At 54.4% G+C, this 18,767-nt stretch overlaps 1 protein-coding gene across 13 annotated transcripts; it reads left to right on the top strand.

Moving 5' to 3' along the window:
* The first annotated feature begins 680 nt into the window (after positions 1 to 680).
* IFFO1 (intermediate filament family orphan 1) lies at positions 681 to 17,920 on the top strand. Of its 13 annotated transcripts, none has more exons than XM_030804918.1 (10): positions 681 to 1,520; positions 5,774 to 5,834; positions 5,985 to 6,080; positions 6,877 to 7,017; positions 7,289 to 7,297; positions 7,933 to 8,114; positions 8,237 to 8,357; positions 8,622 to 8,717; positions 15,816 to 15,946; positions 16,862 to 17,920. In XM_030804918.1, exons 1-10 carry the CDS (start codon positions 748 to 750, stop codon positions 16,965 to 16,967), a joined length of 1,716 nt encoding a protein of 571 aa, XP_030660778.1. In that variant the 5' UTR covers positions 681 to 747; the 3' UTR covers positions 16,968 to 17,920. The 13 variants fall into 13 exon arrangements, with proteins under 13 accessions (XP_030660778.1, XP_030660770.1, XP_030660772.1 ...); XM_030804910.1 differs by having other exon boundaries at positions 7,957 to 8,114; XM_030804912.1 differs by having other exon boundaries at positions 7,957 to 8,114; positions 8,625 to 8,717.
* The last annotated feature ends 847 nt before the right edge of the window (positions 17,921 to 18,767 follow it).

Consider the following 18,767-nt stretch of genomic DNA (forward strand, 5'->3'; position numbering starts at 1 on the left):
TGGTTGGGTGCTACTGAGAAATAAGGTCAGTTTTAGGCTCCTGCATCCTTGGGTCTTCCCAGGAAGGGAAAGCCCTAGAGTCAGAGCTAGAGGTGATTGAACTCCGGGGAGAGGAGGGCAATAGAAGTGTAGGGGAAGGCCGGGCACGCTGGCTCATGCCTGTAATCCCAGCACTTTCTGGGAGGCCAAGGCGGGTGGATCACCTGAGGTCAGGGGTTCGAGACCAACCTGGCTAACATGGTGAAACCTCGTCTGTACTAAAAATACAAAAAATCAGCCGGGCGTGGTGGCGGGCGCCTGTAATCCCAGCTACTCGGGAGACTGAAGCAGGAGAATCGCTTGAACCTGGGAGGCTAAGGTTGCAGTGAGCCAAGGTTGCGCCACTGCACTCCAGCCTGGGCGACAGTGAGACTCGGCCTCAAAAAAAAAAAAAAGTAGTGTAGGGGAGATGGGCTTGCCACCAGAACCCACGGGGTACTGGAGGTCCTGGGGTTTACGCCACCCCGGCTGGATTCCAGGCGGTGGCTCCCCTCATTCCCGGGCTCGGCCTCAGACCCGGAAAGGTCCAGGGTCCGGCCTCCAATTGGAGCCTGTCATTGGCTTCTTCTCGGCCCGCCCCCTGACCTCTGCCGCTGCCGAGCCGCCTGATTGGTCGGCCCTGTCCCGCCGGCGCCGCATTGGCTCTTCTCGCTCGCCCTCCATCCCTACTCCTGCACCGGTCTGCATCTCCCAGCAGAAGGCGCAGCCATGAATCCGTTATTCGGCCCCAACCTCTTCCTCTTACAGCAGGAGCAGCAGGGCCTGGCCGGGCCGCTGGGGGACTCACTGGGAGGCGACCACTTCGCCGGGGGAGGAGACTTGCCCCCGGCGCCTCTCTCGCCGGCCGGCCCTGCTGCCTACTCACCGCCCGGGCCGGGCCCGGCCCCGCCTGCCGCCATGGCCCTCCGCAATGACCTGGGCTCCAACATCAACGTGCTCAAGACCCTGAACCTCCGGTTCCGCTGCTTCCTGGCCAAGGTGCATGAGCTGGAGCGCCGGAACCGGCTGTTGGAGAAGCAGCTGCAGCAAGCGCTGGAGGAGGGTAAGCAGGGCCGGCGGGGCCTGGGTCGTCGCGACCAGGCAGTGCAGACCGGCTTCGTCAGCCCCATCCGGCCCCTGGGGCTGCAGCTGGGCGCCCGGCCGGCCGCTGTCTGCAGCCCTTCCGCGCGGGTGCTTGGCTCGCCCGCGCGCTCCCCGGCCGGCCCCCTCGCGCCCTCCGCGCCCAGCCTCTCGTCGTCCTCCACCTCCACCTCCACCGCCTATTCCTCGTCGGCCCGCTTCATGCCCGGCACCATCTGGTCGTTCTCGCACGCCCGCCGGCTCGGGCCGGGACTGGAGCCCACTCTGGTGCAAGGGCCTGGCTTGTCGTGGGTGCACCCGGATGGGGTGGGCGTCCAGATCGACACCATCACGCCCGAGATCCGCGCTCTCTACAACGTGCTGGCCAAAGTGAAGCGGGAGCGGGACGAGTACAAGCGGAGGTAGGGACTGGGAAAGAGGGACAGGGCTCTCTGTGTCATGCCACTCACAACGGGCCAGGAGTCGGTGTGGGTTCCGAAGACTCAGGGGTGAAAAGAATGAGAGTAAAGTTTGTGCTGTATAATGAGGAGCTTGGAAGGAATTGGATGCAGGGAGACTAGAATCCGCAGAGAATGCAGAAGCCCCGCTCGTGACAGGAAGAAGGAAGCTGGGAGCAGAACACGGAGGGATTCCTACTTTTCCAGCTTGTCTCTGCCATCCAGGCATAACTGCGGGTTTTGTGTGGTGTGAAAGGGACTGGGTCTGAGCCCTACCGGTCTCAGCCCTGGGGCAGTTTAGGGATATAAATTTCAAAAGTAGGAGGCAAGGATATAGCGTAAATTTGGGAGACTAAATTGAATGAAATTGGAAGGCGGTGGTGAGGGAGGGGCTGTACCTTGCAACGAGTGATTCTTTCACAGCCCAAGGTTTCCCAAAGAATATTGATGGAAACCAGGTACCTGCTGTGGTTTCATAGGAGAAGCTCCGGGACCTCAAGCCATTGCTTGAGTAGGTCAACAAACCGGGAAAAGAAAGAGTGAAGGGAGTTCCCTAGGGTGAGGGTGGAGAGCAGGGCTGATAGGGGAATCTTGGCAGTATAAAGCGCCAGTGGTGGAGGGAGAGTGGAGAGCCAGCAGGGGACTGAGCAGGGAGAAGCTGGGATATGGGCGCTCCCTAGGACTGCGAGGCCGCGGGGCGGGCCCAGTGCATTCTGTGGATGAAGATTTGGTTGTCTGAGAGGAGCCCGGCCCCAAGGGGCAAGGGGAAGGAATGTGATGCCAGGAGTGCTGGCTGTATACCAAGTGGATTCCTTAGATGGCTGATAACCAAGCCGATAGGACAGGAGTGAGAGCAGAGGTAGTGTCTTGCAGACTCCAACCCATGCCTTGAGGAGGAAGGGGGTGACTGACAGGCTTTGGTTTGGCGGCCTCCCCTCTCATCTCAGCTATTATGACCCCTTGTGGGCGGGCCTGGGAACTACCTATGCAGCCCAGTGTAGCGGAGATTCAGCACTGGGTGAGGATTGGCCGAATGTTCTAGGAAATGACGGCTGGCTCTGGGGGCGACCTTCAGGGATCTCCACCCTGCTGGAGTTTTACCAGATCACAGATCAGCAGGCTTTCTTTTTTTTTTTTTTTTCCACAAATGATAATATTTTATTATAGAAAAAGCATCCCAAATACAGGATTTCGTAAACACTGGTAGGTGAACAAGTGCAATTTTAGAAGTAAATACAAAGTAAAGAGGCAAAACCTACAAGCATTTTGCCTTCAGAGGAAAATGTAATGTTCTCCTGCACTAGTGATCCCATCCAGAACACAAATGTGGCTCCATCTCCCATGAAAGCATCAGATTTGCTTTCTGAGCTCAGTATGCCCATTTCAATGATTGCAAAGTGATGGCAAGAAGTGGCATTGAATACCTTACTACAAACCCTTGAATTAAAATGTTGAGACAGGGCCTTGCTCTGTCATCCAGGCTGGAGTGCAGTAGCGTCATCATGGCTCACTGCAGCCTCATCCTCCTGGGCTCAAGCAATCATCCTGCCTCAGCCTCTTGAGTAGCTGGGACTACAGGTATGCACTACCATGTCCATGCCTGGCTATTTTTTTATTTTTTTGCGTTGCCCAGGCCAGTCTCAAACTCCTGACCTGATCAGCAGGCTTTCTGAGCTTGAGTCCTGTCCTCGTGCTGGCTTCCTTAGTTGTGGTCCATGTTATATGTCCTTGGGAGTTTCAGTTGTCCTGAAGTCATCATTCTGCCACCCAGAACCAGCCTGCTCTGCCCCTGCAGGAGTTAACTAACACGCTCAGCAGTGGAACAGGCACAGTTCTGGAATACATCCATAACCACAGGAACAACTGCTGTTCTCAGGAGCATTTTTTTTTAAACTGAAGGAGCGTTTGTCCTTGGTCCAGCTGTCCAGGGCAGGAAAGAGTTATTCCTTGGGGACTGATTAGCTCATCGCTCTGCAGCACGCTGCTGTATAGAGAGCCGTAGCTAGACTTGGATGGTACGTGATACTGGCAGTGACTCTTCTTCCATCCCAGATCCCCTGCCCTCATTCTGGTCTCTTTATAGCAACACAGCAACTCCTGTCTTCTGCCTGGAAGGCCTGGGATGGCTTGAGCGCTAAACTGGGAGGTAGCTAAAGGCCTCCTGGGGTCTATTTTCAGCTCCCCTGCCTTGTGTGTGACCTTCTTTTGAGCCCCCGTTTTCCCAACATAGGAATGGTCCCTGCTTTCTCTCTTCAACCCAGGGATACAGTTTTTTGGAAGAGAGGTGTTTGGTCCATGCAGAACACATGGAAATCGCTCTCAAATTCTGCCCATGTTAAGGGAACCTTGTAAGTGAGACCAGATGGAAATGGAGGTGAAAATGAACCTGTCTGTGTGAAGTCTGGCTAAAGAACAAATAGAACTGTAGTGGGCTTCCAGATGATTCATTTGCAGATTTTTTTACCCTGTAAGAGTTCCTTAAGCTTAACCTTTAGCTATAACTGCCTTACTTTCTTCCAGGCTGTGTTGAGCTCACTGTCAGATAGCCCCTCCTGCCCTCTTTCACACATCTTGTCCAGGGTTAGCATGCCCTTGACAGGCTTACTGTCTTCCTCCAGGGACTCGTGGGCTCCAGGGGCATGAGGGCACCACAGTTCATGCCTTCACATCGTAGATGAAGAAACCAAGACCCAGAAAAGATAAGGGTCTTAGCTAAGAAAACATAACCTGATGCAACTAGGGCCCTTAGTGGCCTGACTGTATGCATGAGAATGTCAGGGGGGAGGGGAGAAGCACCTATAGGACACACAGGGAAGGGGGCTGGGAGCCAGGAAGGCTGGGAGCTGGACTGTGTGGGGAGCCAGCAGGGTGGTGGCTGGGCTGGCTGCCTCCTCCTGCTCTGCCCAGCAGGGAGGGGCAGCCGAGGTGATGTGGAGGAGTTATTATTAGGAATACTGCAGTGCGGCTGTGAGTGAGGAGATGGCTGTGACCCAGAGGCTGACATAGGAAGGAAGATGGAGGGAAGGGGAAGAAAGGGCTTAACCCAAGGCTTCAGAAGCTGCCCACTCAGATTTTAATTTTCTTGCTGTCTTCTTGGCCCCTTCCTAACCACTTTCTTATGTTGAAGTTTCTCTCTTGGTGCAGTTCCCCTCCCTTCTCAGGCTGACAGAAGTGATGAGCTCACAGGAACAGGATTTGAGATGTGCTGCTACGCCAGCTAGACTGCAGGGCCCTGGAACGCCGGGCGGATCCTAAGCAGCGCATTGCCCTGGCTTCCATCTCTGTGATGGAATAGAATATGCACCGCCTGCCACGGCTGATGAGACATGACAAAGCTGGTTCTGGGAAGCATGCCCTACCTAGGACCCTGCCCTGTGTCCCAGGGTGTCGTCCGGCCCACTTGCAGTCTTAATCTCTGAATTCTGGGTCCCGGAAGAGGCTGTGTCTAGTTCTCATCTGCCGTACTCACCGGGCCCCTTTACAGACTCTACTTTCTCTTTCCCTCTGGGTTTGAGTGCTAGTAACCCCAGGCTCGTGTGTCCACTGCTGTCATGCTGCTGTGGGACTTCCAGCCTCTGAGCCAGTCTGGTCACCTCTCTGTGACTCACTTAGAGGAGGCTCTGGGTGGGCAGTTTCTGGAGCTTGTGGGGAAGGACTTTGAGTGTCTCCTACCAGGCTCTTGACCCACTCTGTTGATACAGTATGTGTCCTGCAGATGCTTTTACAGGGTTAAATGATACCACAAGAGGCAGGGCAGCGGGCTCGACGAGCTCTGTTCTGGTGCGGGCAGGAGGCGGGAGCCCGGATCTGTGCGACTGAAGGTGGGAGACTGGGCCGGGTGGACCTGGTGGTCTGGTGTGGGCAGGAGGTGGGCAATGAGGCCAGCCAGACAGCTGGCTGAGCTGGGGCCTGAGCGGGGATGGGCGCCACGGAGGACCGGAGCCTCAGCACTTGCCCAAACAGACCTCCTGGTGCGCAGCCCGGAGGTTCCGGGAAGGCAGCTGGCGAGCTCGACGCCCATCAGGAAGCACAGAGCCACGTGACAGCTGCAGTTGGTCACCAGCTGGCTGGCCAGGCATTCCTGTGCCCTGCTCCTCCCCATCCAGGGAACCAGAACTGGGGTCTGAGGCCTGAGCCAGAGAGGTGGGGACAGGGAGCCATGGGGGCAGGGAAGGACTCTGTACCTAAGCTCTGTCCGCCCTTCCCATGTCTGTCAGGTGGGAAGAGGAGTACACGGTGCGGATCCAGCTGCAAGACCGTGTAAATGAGCTCCAGGAGGTGAGGGTGGCGCCCCACTCGCTGCTGGTGCTTCCCTGGGTACCCCTGTCTGCCCATGACCCTGCTGCCGTCTCCCTGTCCCTCCTTGTCATCTTTATCTTCCTCCTACCTTGGCAGTGCCACCAACATCAGGGTTTCTCCCAACTGCAGGAAGCCCAGGAGGCTGATGCCTGCCAGGAGGAGCTGGCACTGAAGGTGGAACAGCTGAAGGCTGAGCTGGTGGTCTTCAAGGGGCTCATGAGTAACGTGAGTGCAGCCCCAGGCTTCCCGAGGGTTGAAGGGAGGCTTCTGAGGCCAGAAGAGCAGGCCCTTGTAGTTTTGGCCTGTTGGCCTCCCGTCCACGGCTCTTCCCCTTCTCTTTGCTCTCCTTCCCTTTCTCCCCTAGCCACCCCTAACTCCAGAGAAAGAGAAGGAACAAAAGTCTTGGTGTTACGTCACAGAGGTGGTGCAGCTTCTGAGGGCCTGGGGTTGCAGAGCAGTTAGTGAGCAGCTTCTGGGGTGGAGGCTCTGCAGCTGGCGCCGGGGCCCTGGGCCGATTCCTCAGCCTCTGAGGCCTCCCCTTTGGCGTGGGGAAATAAATGCGTGCACTCAGCAGGAGGATTGTGAAGGGGGTCATGTACTCAGGACAGTGCCCGGCATGCAGTGTTAGCTGAAGAGTGTTAGCTGTTGCGATTATTATAGTCCTTTCTCCACTCTTATGACTCCCAGGAGTCTCTTTCTCTCTGGGAATGTAAGTTCCAGGAGGATGAGGACCACTCATGGTTCCAGTGAGCCCCTGCATGTCCCGGGCACTGGCCATGCCCTCCAGGGCTTCCGTTTGGCCAGGGAGCAGTGGCCCGAGCCACCCCATGCCCAGCATATTCACACAGTGCTGTGGGGAGGCCACCACTACCCAGGAAGAGGGGTGCACTCAGCTCAGGGAGACTCCACAGAAGAGGCACCGGTGCAATGTGGTGGGAAGGATGAGGACCTTGCCAGGCCTAATTCGTCCTTGTCTGGAGAACTGGGCGCCTCCTCACTATTCCCTGGGCTCCCTGGACAGAACCTGTCGGAGCTGGACACCAAGATCCAGGAGAAAGCCATGAAGGTGGATATGGACATCTGCCGCCGCATCGACATCACCGCCAAGCTCTGCGACGTGGCTCAGCAGCGCAACTGCGAGGACATGATCCAGATGTTCCAGGTGAGGACGGAGCTGCCCTCTGCTCTCAGGGGTGGGTGGGGCAGGTGGATGCTTCCTTGGCGGCTGGCCTGGAACGCAGGCCCTGCCTCCTGCTTGGGGAGCCTTACCTGGCACCTGGGGCCCTCACGGGGCTAGGCTGGGGGGTAAGGAGCAGCGTCAGGAGGGGCATTGTGGAAGCTGTCTCTAACGCCGTCTCTCCCTTCCCCCTCTCTCTCCTCTGTCTGCTTCCTCTCCTCTCTTCCTCTCATCTTCTCTCTTGCTTCCTCCACAGAAGAAGCTGGTTAGTCTGATCTCACGCAAGCTTATTAATGTCCCAGTCCCAGTTTCTAAGCTGCCTAGGCCTCCTGGCCCTCAGTTTGGGTCCGCTGGGCTCTTGAGCACGGATTTTTTTCTGCCCTTTCTCTTTTCCTTGCTCTTCCCCCTTTTTCTCTCTATCTCTTGTTCTCTTGACTGCATTTCTTTCTCTCCCTTCTCCCCCGGCTTTCCAGATCTGGATGTGATTCAGGTTCTCCTTTGTACACATTGCACCCTCATCCTCCTTGCAGCCTAAAGCTTTTTTTCTTTAGTTGAGTCATTTAATCAAAAAGACCTTTTTTAGAAAAACAATTTCCTCTTGAGCCATCATGCACATCTGACTGCGGCCCCAACGAGCCCTTCCTCCCTTGTCTGACCGCTCTCTTTCTCCATTTCTTCTTGTTCTGCCTTCTCAGTCTGCAGCCCTGGCCCCCGCTGTGTGTCTGTGTGTCTGGCCCTTGGTGACTGTCTATGTTTCTGTTCCTGTCATTGTAACTGTGACTTTTCTCTCTGTCTGCCCCACCCTTCCTGCTGGTTCATGCTTCTCCCCCATTCCCACCCTCTCTGCCCGGCCTCCCGCTCCCGCCCTTTCTCCTCATGCACCCGGCCTCGTCTCTGTAGTCTCTGCACTTGTCTCCCATTAAGGTCCCATCCATGGGGGGGCGGAAGCGGGAGCGCAAGGCTGCCGTCGAGGAGGACACCTCCCTGTCGGAGAGTGAGGGGCCCCGCCAGCCCGATGGGGATGAGGAGGAGAGCACAGCCCTCAGCATCAACGAGGAGATGCAGCGCATGCTCAACCAGCTGTGAGTCCGCAGGCCGTGCTCCCGCAGCACCGACGCCACAGCAGCCCAGGAGGCCGGAGCTCCCCAGTCCCCCGCCAGGACGAGGCCCCGCCCGCCCTGACACCCGGGTTCCCTGTCTCTAGGAGGGAGTATGATTTTGAGGACGACTGTGACAGCCTGACTTGGGAGGAGACTGAGGAGACCCTGCTGCTTTGGGAGGATTTCTCAGGCTATGCCATGGCAGCTGCAGAGGCCCAGGGAGAGGTAACCTCTGCTCCCGGCCTCAGGGCCCTCTGGCTCTGCCTCTCCAGCCTGATGCCCGCTCCCCCACTCCTCTCCTCGCTCTGTCCCCCCATGTGGCTGTCATCCTCTACCTGCGTCTCCCCTCTTCCTTTATCCTGTTGCTTTTCTTTCTCCAGTTTCTTTAACCAAACTTCCTCTCTCTCTCTCTCCCTGACTTGGCCCTTTGGAATGCGTCCCATCCCATCCCTCCTTGGCTGGCCTCCCCCGCTTCCCTTTCTACTCCAGCAGCAGGAAGATAGCCTGGAGAAGGTGATTAAAGATACGGAATCCCTGTTCAAAACCCGGGAGAAGGAGTATCAGGAGACCATTGACCAGATAGAGGTAAGGGCAGGAGCGGAAGCCAGGGGCGCAGTGTCCCAGGGGGTTTTGAGTGGGGCTGCAGGCTCAGTGGCCTCATCCCTCCTGCAGGACCCCAGAGACCAAGGTCTTGGGAGGAGGAGTGGTCTCTCAGCTATAGTCCTTCTGGTGGGCTCTGAAGACCTCAGGCTCTGGAAACAGACAGATGTCGGTTCAAATCTCAGCTCTGTTACTTACAACCACCTTGAACTTGTAATAAGTTACTTGTTCCCTCTGAGCCCCCCCTCCCTCCCTCCCTTTCTTCCTTCCTTTTTCTCTCTCTCTCTCTCCCCCTCTCTCCCTCTCCCCCTCTCTCCCTCCTTCTCTTCCTCCCTCCCTCCCTCCCTTTCTTCCTCCCTTCCTTCCTTTTTCTCTCTCTCTCTCTCCCTCTCTCTCTCTCCCCCTCTCTCTCTCTCTCCCCCTCTATCTCTCCCTCCCTCTCTCCCTTGTCTTTCTGTCCTTTCTTTTTTGAGACAAGGTCTCACTCTGTTTCACTCTGTTGCCTGGGCTGGAGTGATCCTCCCACCCCAGCCTTCTGAGTAGCTGGGCCCACAGGTGTGCGCCACCACACCCAGCTAATTTTTATGTTTATTTTTTTGTAGATATGGGGTCTCCCTGTGTTTCCCAGGCAGGTCTTAAATTCTTGGGCTTAAGTGATCCTCCTGCCTCGGCCTCCCAAAGTACTAGAATTAGAGACATGAGCCATGTGTCCAGCCCTATACCTGTTTCTTTTTCCTTCTTTCTTTTTTTGAGACAGGGTCTTGCTCTGTCACTCCAGGCTCACTGCAGCCTTGATCTTCTGGATCCAAGCAATCCTCCTACCTCAGCCTCCCAAGTAGCTGGGACCACAGGCGTGTGCTACCACGCCCGGCTAATTTTTTGATTTCTTACAGAGACAGAGTGTCACTATGTTTTCCAGGCTGGCCTCAAACTTCTGGGTTCAAGCAGTCCTCCTAACTCGGCCTCACAAAGTGTTGGGATTACAGGCATGAGCCACTGTGCCGGGCCTTTTTATTTGTAAAATGAGGAATTTAATAATACCTCACCTATAGGGTTGTTTAGAAGACCAGATGAAATAATGCACATATAGAGCTTAGGGCAGTGTCTGGCTCATAGCAAGTGTAGCATAGTGGGAACTGTTTTATTATTATTAACACTGTCAGTGCCATAGCACTCAGAGATGGGCTGGGACTTTCCTGTTTCTTCCACTCAGCCTTTGAGATAACAGAGAAATCTCCATGCTTTTTCCCAAGCCTTGAAGTACCTTCTAGAGGTACCTAGAGGCAAGTGGAGCTGGTGCTTTAACTCAAACTCTAGGCTTTAGGAGCTGCAAGAAGGATTTGTGGAGGCCGGGCACGGTGGCTCATGCCTGTAATCCCAGCACTTTGGGAGGCCGAGGCGGGAAGATCACGAGGTCAGGAGATCGAGACCATCCTGGCTAACACGGTGAAACCCCATCTCTACGAAAAATACAAAAAAAATTAGCTGGATATGGTGGCGGGCGCCTGTAGCCCCAGCTACTCGGGAGGCTGAGGCAGGAGAATGGTATGAACCCAGGAGGCGGAGCTTGCAGTGAGCCGAGATCGTGCCACTGCACTCCAGCTGGCCGACAGAGCGAGACTCCATCTCAAAAAAACAAACAAAAAAAAGAAGAATTTGTGGAACCACAGAATGGAGGTTGCTGTTGCTGTGGGAGGAGGGATGGACGGGACCCCCATGAGCTCTCCTGGCCTGGTGAGATGGCTCTGACTTGGGGAGAGGCATGGAGCCTTCTCTGACTCTCAGCTTCTCTTCAAGCCCACATGGGAGATTCATACAGTAGTCCCCACCTTATCTGCAGGGCATGTGTTCCAAGACCCACAGTGGATGCCTGAAACCAAAGATAGCACTGACCTCCTGATAGCTTGGGTCCAGCTGCTGTCAACTGGAATGTGTTTCTGTTCATGTCTTCCACCCATACATTCAATGCTTTTTCTATCTTAACTAAGCACTTAGCATGCGCTGTGGCAGTACCTTTTGCAATTCGAGGTGTGAAAGCAAAACTGGCACAAATTTCTTTTTCCTTCTTTACAATTTCACGGATAGAAGATTCATTCTTACTGTAGAGCTTAGCAACCTCAGCATCGGATTCTTTTTCTTATTAAGTTGAAAACTTTTACCTTTTCACTTAAAGGGAGCATATTTTGGCTTCTCTTTCACATATCCAAATTGCCAACATCACTACTCTTGTGCTTTGGGGCCATTATGAAGTAAAAATAAGGGTTCTGGCTGGGCGCGGTGGCTCACGCCTGTAATCCCAGCACTTTGGGAGGCCGAGGCGGGCGGATCACAAGGTCAGGAGATCAAGACCACGCTGAAACCCCGTCTCTACTAAAAAATACAAAAAATTAGCCGGGCGTGGTGGCGGGCGCCTGTAGTCCCAGCTACTCGGAGAGGCTGAGGCAGGAGAATGGCGTGAACCCAGGAGGCGGAGCTTGCAGTGAGCTGAGATTGCGCCACTGCACTCCAGCCTGGGCGACAGAGCGAGACTCCGTCTCAAAAAAAAAAAAAAAAAAAAAAAAAATAAGGGTTCCTTGAACACAGGCACTGCGATACCACGACAGTCAATCTGATCACTGAGATGGCTACCAAGTAACTAATGGGCAGGCAGTGTAGACAGTGTGGATCCTTGGGACAGAGGGAGGGTTCATGTCCTGGTCTGGATAGAGTGAGATTTTTTTTTTTTTTTTTTCCAAGATGGAGTCTTGCTCTGTCGCCCAGGCTGGAGTGCAGTGGCTTGAACTCGGCTCACTGCAAGCTCCACCTCCCGGGTTCACACCATTCTCCTGCCTCAGTCTCCTGAGTAGCTGGGACTACAGGCACCGGCCATCACGCCCGGCTAATTTTTTTTGTATTTTTTAGTAGAGACGGGGTTTCACCGTGTTAGCCAGGATGATCTTGATCTCCTGACCTCATGATCCACCCACCTCGGCTTCCCAAAGTGCTGGGATTACAGGCGTGAGGCACCACGCCCGGCCGATAGAGTGAGATTTTATCAGGCCACTCAGAACAGCGTGCAATTTAAAACTTAGGAATTGTTTGTGTTTGTTTCTGGAATCTTCCATTTAATATTTTCAGATCAAGGTTCACCTTGGGTACCTGAAGCTGTGGAAAGTGAAACCAGTGGATAAGGAGAGAGTGACTTTATTCTTTTTTTTTTTTTTTGAGACGGAGTCTTGCTCTGTTGCCTAGGTGGGAGTGCAGTGGCGCGATCTTGGCTCACTGCAAGCTCCGCCTCCCGGGTTCACGCCATTCTCCTGCCTCAGCCTCCCAACTAGCTGGGGCTACAGGCGACCGCCACCACACCCGGCTGATTTTTTGTATTTTTTAGTAGAGACAGGGTTTCACCATGTTAGCCAGGATGGCCTCGATCTCCTGACCTCGTGATCCACCTGCCTCGGCCTCCCAAAGTGCTGGGATTACAGGCGTGAGCCACCGCGCCCGGCCTTGACTTTATTCTTATTGCTCTCACATTGGAGGTATTTGAGAAGGAAGTCGAGAAATTATTTTCCTATATACTCATTCTCCCAACACACATCAAATTGTCCTGCCTGCTCCTGCGTCAAACCTGGTTTTCTTGGCCAGGTAGATGAGGTTTTCTGGATTTGTGCTGCTAGCTAAAGACATGGCAAGGGAAACCAGTCCTCCCCACCCTCCTGTCTACTGCGGCTCGCTCTTTCCTCCTCCTGCCTGACCTGATTCTTGCCTCCCTCTTTTGTTTTTTTTTTTTTTTTTTTTTTTTTTTTTTTTTTTTTTGAGACGGAGTCTTGCTCTGTCACCTAGGCTGGAGTGCAGTGGCGCAATCTCGGCTCACTGCAAGCTCCGCCTCCCGGGTTCACGCCATTCTCCTGCCTCAGCCTCTCCGAGTAGCTGGGACTACAGGCGCCCACCACCACGCCCGGCTAATTTTTTGTATTTTTAGTAGAGACGGGGTTTCACCGTGGTCTCGATCTCCTGACCTCGTGATCCGCCCGCCTCGGCCTCCCAAAGTGCTGGGATTACAAGCGTGAGCCACCGCGCCCGGCCTATGCCTCCCTCTTTTGGATGGTAGATTTAAGGTCTGTGTTTTCACCGTGCCTTTAACCAAGTAGGGGCCTTTGTGCGGCCATCTTTGTGAAGAAGAGACCTCGGGCTGCCATCTCTCCCTAGCCTTCCCTGGACCTCAAGTGCCCAGTGTAAAACATGATCTGAAAGAACGAAAATAATATCTTAAATGGAATCATGCCTTTTAAGCTATTTTTGGCCGGGCGTGGTGGCTCTCGCCTGTAATCCCAGCACTTTGGGAGGCCAACGTGGACAGATCACTTGAGATCAGGAGTTTGAGACCAGCCTGGCCACCAACATGTGAAACCCCATCTCTACTAAAAATACAAAATGTAGCCAGGCATTGTGGTGGGCACCTGTAACCCCAGCTACTTGGGAGGCTGAGGCAGGAGAATTGCTGGAATCTGGGAGGTGGAGGCTGCAGTAAGCTGAGATCATGCCACTGCACCACAGCCTGGGCGACAGAGCGAGACTCCATCTCAAAGAAAAATAGAGATATTTTCAAATCATCTGACTCCTCCTCTCTCCCAGTACAATGACTTTAGGCAGCAGTCCCCAACCTTTGTGGTACCAGGGACTGGTTTTGTGGAAGACAGTTTTTCCACTGACCCAGGGGGAATGATTTTGGGATGATTCAAGCACGTTGCATTTATTGTGCACTTTATTACTATTTTTAAAAATTATTATTTTTTTTTTGAGACAGAGTTTCGCTCTTGCTGCCCAGGCTGGAGTGCAATGGCGCAATCTTGGCTCACTGCACCCTCTGCCTCCTGGGCTCAAGCAATTCTCCTGCCTCAGCCTCCCAAGTAGCTGGGATTACAGGCATGCGCCACCACTCCTGGCTAATTTTGTATTTTTAGTAGAGACGGGGTTTCTCCATGTTGGTCAAGCTGGTCTCGAACTCCCGACCTCAGGTGATCCACCGCCTCGGCCTCCCGAAGTGCTGGGATTACAGGCATGAGCCACCGCGCCTGGCCTGTGCACTTTATTTCTATTATTATTACATTGTAATATATAATGAAATAATTATACAACTCACCATAAAGTAGAATCAGTGGGAGCCCTGAACTTGTTTTCCTCAACTAGACGGGGGTGATGGGAGACAGTGACAGATCATCAGACATTAGAATCTCATAAGGAGCACGCAGCCTAGATCCCTCGCATGCGCAGTTCACATAGGGTTCACGCTCCTATGAGAATCTAATGCCGCCGCGGATCTGACAGGAGGCGGAGCTCAGGCCATAAAGCCAGTGATGGGGAGCAGCTGTAAATACAGGTGAAGCTTCACTCACTGGCCCACTGCTCACCTCCTGCTATTCGGCCTGGTTCCTGACAGGCCACAGACAGGTACTGCTCCGTCTCCTGGGGTTTGGGGACTTCTGCATTAGGGGAACCGTTAGGAGGACTTGCTGACCTCAGGAGTACTCAAGGTGCCTTTATCTTTGTGACCTTTGATCTCTCAGGGTCACTAAGATGGAGCAAGGCCCAGAGTGGTGGGCGGGAGGCAGTTCTTCCCCACTGCTCCTCACCTCTCTCCGTGTCCTCCTGTCTCACCCCCAAGTCTGTTCACACAGCGAGCCTGCAGTTTCCAAGGTAGCTTGTCAAGGACATCTCCTGACATGCACGTTCACTTCCTGACCTTGTTCCTGCTGCAAATTTGTGAATTAAGTGGGGACATAGACATATGCAGAGACTACTGGTGGCAGTACTAGCCTTGTATTTCAGTAGAATATATTTGGTTCATTTCCTTCTTCCCAGTCTCCCTGAGTGATGGTTCCAGAACCCAGCTCCCTGCACTCCAGTTCTTCCAAGGTGGAGAAATTGGGATGTAGGCAGCTGATCTGAACAAGGGCTGGTGGCACTGTATTTTCCCCCTGAACAGTCACCGTGTCCTGCTCCTCCCACTACTGTGGGGCCCCAGCTGTGGAGCCAAGCCTGCCAGTGAAGCTGTCCCCACTAGGGCTTCTCACCCAGCCAGCCACCATCTCACCCCAAATGTCACTGTCCTGACCATCTCTGTCTGGCCCTGTAATCTGTTTTCTTCTTTCTCTAAGTTCCCACCCTCTCTGTCCAATCCACATTATCACAGCTGGTATCCTCCCTGTTCTCTTCACTCAGGCAGTCACGAACGTCATCTCCAGGCAGTTTCATTTTGCCTCCCCTTGTGTGGCCCCTGCCCTTTGTACCCAAAACAAAGAGAGGCAGTCGACTGTCCTTGGCACTGAGTTTGTGCTGCCTGGGTCCTGCCTCTCTGCCTGCCTCAGAGTGTGGGCTGCAGAATGGGCCCTGGGAGGGAGACCGGATTTCTTTGATTCTGAGCCTCATATTTTCCACGTGTGACATTTCTGAAGTCAGGACACGTCTCAGAATCAATGGCACCTCCAGTATGGGAGTCTTCCTTTTAGTGTCTGAAAATGGCTTTTAGGTGAGAAAATAAAGTGATAAGGAGAGAATGGTAAGAGGATCGGGCCCCTTTCAGCAGTGAGCCAGGCTTGTGTGCCACGGGTCTCATCGGCACGTCACAGAGAGAGTTAATTCCCTTCGAGGTCTGGGTCTGCCAGGATGAGGAAGACCTGTCGCTAACCCTTACAGGAGCTCACAGTGCAGTGAGGGGACAGCCCAGGACCAGCGCAGTACAGGGGATGAGGGGTGAGCCGGGCCCCACGGGAACCTGTGTGGCCCTGGGAGCCTGTGGATCTGATCCATCCCACCCACACTGACTTTCCTCACCACTCTTACCAGTCTTAAAAGAACACAGCCTGCAGCAGTACGTTTGCATTCCTCCATAGGCAAAGATTTCCAGGAAAACCAGAGGAAATGATAGTGTATTCGGTGCCTTCTGCCTTGGTCTGATTTATTTTAAGATCTGAGCCTTCAGTAATGGCTGCCTGGGCCCCCGGCCCAGCCACTGCTCTTGGCGTGTTAGCCTCCTGGCGGGGGCAACAGAGGCGCTGTGAACCCCACCTGTTAACCCCGATGGCCCTGCCTGCCCCACCACAGCTGGAGTTGGCCACGGCCAAGAACGACATGAACCGGCACCTGCACGAGTACATGGAGATGTGCAGCATGAAGCGCGGCCTGGACGTGCAGATGGAGACCTGCCGCCGGCTCATCACCCAGTCTGGAGACCGGTAGGCGCCTCCCCTGGGCATGGGGCCTTCCGGGGGGGACACAGCCCCAAAGACCCTCAGGAAATGACTGGGTCACATCTTGCTGTGGGGCTGCCCTTTGGGAGTTACCTGGTGTGGCTGGCCCAGACCCACAGCTCTCTCCCTTGGCAGTTGGATGACGCTATGTCCATTCATGGTGGGAGGGCTAAAACCTCCCAAGGCCACCAGCTCTGGTGGTTCCCCTGGTTAGAGGCAGTTTAAAAACTGGCAAGGAACAGAAGGGTTGTGGGGGCAGATTTTTATCTAAAGTCAGGGCCATGATTTGTGCATTTGACTCTGTGTAAGTTACACCGCAACAAGAAAGTGAATTTTTAAAAATCACAAAAATACTGCAGATAGACATAAAGTCAAGGCCCGAGAGCCAGGGTGCTGGAGGCTCAGCAGCTTCTCTCCTACTGTGACTTCAGCTATTTCTTTTTTTTTTTTTGGCTCACTACAACCTCCGCCTCCTGGGTTCAAGCAATTATCTTGCCTCAGCCTCCCGAGTAGCTGGGATTACAGGCGCCTGCCACTACACCTGGCTAATTTTTGCATTTTTAGTAGAGATGGGGTTTCACCATGTTGGCCAGGCTTGCCTTGAACTCCTGACGTCGTGATCCACCCGCCTCGGCCTCCCAAAGTGCTGGAATTACAGGCGTGAGCCATCGTGCCTGACCTCAGCCTCTGAGTTCCCAAGACACAGGCGGGGCCCATTTCCCTGTCAGGGTGGGGTTGGAGAGAGTTCAGTCCCTGCGGCTCGCTCCCTCGCCATCCCGCGGCCCCGCCCTCCCTTCCGATAGATCTCACCTGCTGCCAGAGGATGAGGCAACAGGAAGAGGAGTGCCGTCTTCAGGATTCCTGCCCGCCCCAAGGTTGACAACTGGTGTTTTTTTCTAGAAAGTCTCCTGCTTTCACTGCGGTCCCGCTTAGCGACCCGCCGCCGCCGCCAAGCGAGGCTGAGGACTCCGATCGCGATGTCGCATCTGATAGCTCCATGAGATAGAGACCTGCCTCCCCCTTGCACCCGAGGCCCTCGAAGCTGGAACTCAGCGAGGCAGAGGGTGGGGCTGCACAGAGGGGAACATCAGCTGCAGCTCTGCACCAGGCTAGCCCCCTGGGGACTGGGGTGCTCCTCCCTCGGGCTTTCTCCCTCGGTCTTGGCTTCTCCAGGGCTCTGGGGTGTCTGGAGCTAGGCTTGGCCCTACCATTCTGAGGCCATTTCCACCACAGTTGGGGCTGTCCTGCCTTCATGCGTGGGTGTCTGCTACTTCCCCATCTTTAAAATGCTGCCAGAGCGATAGCGGCCCTCACCTTGTCCACATATCAGGAATGTGAATGTGGGGCCTTTCCTCCAGCCCTGTTGTCCGGAGCCAGCTCACTGTCTTCCACACTGGTGCTAACTGGCCCAGGCACTGGAGTGGAATAGAATGCAGCTGGAGGCTATGCATGGCCTCTGCAGCACACGCAGTTGGAGAGGGCTTCCGTCCCTGTAAGTGGCGGAGGGCGTTGGGGCTGGCCGGGGCACCTTGTCCCTGCTGTGGTCCACATGCTCACGCTGTCCACCTGCCAGGTGGAGTGTTATGTGGCTGTGGCCCTCCCTCGTGGGGGTGCCGTGCTTTAAAGAGGCCTTAGTGCCCGGGATGGGCACAGTGTTTTGAAGGGAGGTGGGAACGCTTGCTCTCCTGGTCACTGCAGAATGACCGAGAAGGTGAAGCTCCGTGCATGTGTGCGCGGGTGTACGTGCGCTCAGGGTCTCTGTTTAAGTATCAGCTAAAGATGTGCCTCCTCCGTGTCTGTCATACACTGAGACCAACAGGCTACAGCGTCCCTGATTCTTGGAAAAGCCTGGAGAAACTGGGGAGATGCGATTCACGATGCCTCGGTATAGGAGGCTGTGTTGAGCTGACGTTCAAATGGATTCTTTAATAATAATGAAACTGGCGAGTATTTATTGTGCATGTTGGTGTCACTGTCTCAAGCACTTCCTAATATTCACTAGTTTGAACTCTGAGGTAGGTACTTTTTTTTTTTTTTTTTGAGATGGAGTCTCATACTCTGTTGCCCAGGCTGGAGTGCAGTGGCGTGGTCTCAGCTCACTGCAGCCTCTGCCTCTGGGGTTAAAGCGATTCTCCTGCTTCAGCACGCCTGTAGCTGGGACTATAGGCGTGTGCCATCACACCCGGCTAATTTTTGTATTTTTAGTAGAGATGGGGTTTCACCATGTTGGCCAGGCTGGTCTCAAACTCCTGACCTCAGGTGATCCACCCACCTTGGCTTCCCAAAGTGCTGAGGTTACAGGTGTGCATGCTCTACCGAGGTATGTACTTGTCTCCACTAGTTAAGTGCACGTGCAAAGTGAGGCCCAGGACCAACTGCCCAAAGCAGGTGAGCCTTTCAGTGGCAGAGCCAGGGGTCCGGACCTAGGTCCCAGCCACACGCCTTGCCCCGACCCAAGCTCCCCTAAGGATGATGATGGGTCTGGACCTAAGTCCCAGCCACACGCCTCGCCCCTACCTAAGCTCCCCTAAGGACGATGATGGAATAAGTCACCCTGACACATCTGAGTTCATCTTCCTCAAAACTATGTGAGGTGGGCATTAACTTTTACCAATTTTTAAAAATTATATAGTCTTTACTGCCTTGCGCATGGTTTTAGGTTCTTGGTTTACCTAGATGAATCCTGCTGAAGACCTTAGGGGCTGGCCACAATGACGTCCTCAGATAAGACACGAGGGCACAGAAAGCAATAGAGCAATAGAGCATTTGCTCAAGACCTCACAGCTGTGGAGCCGGAATTGCCCAC

Source organism: Nomascus leucogenys, chromosome 23 (assembly GCF_006542625.1).
Source record: "Nomascus leucogenys isolate Asia chromosome 23, Asia_NLE_v1, whole genome shotgun sequence".
NCBI lineage: Eukaryota > Metazoa > Chordata > Mammalia > Primates > Hylobatidae > Nomascus > Nomascus leucogenys.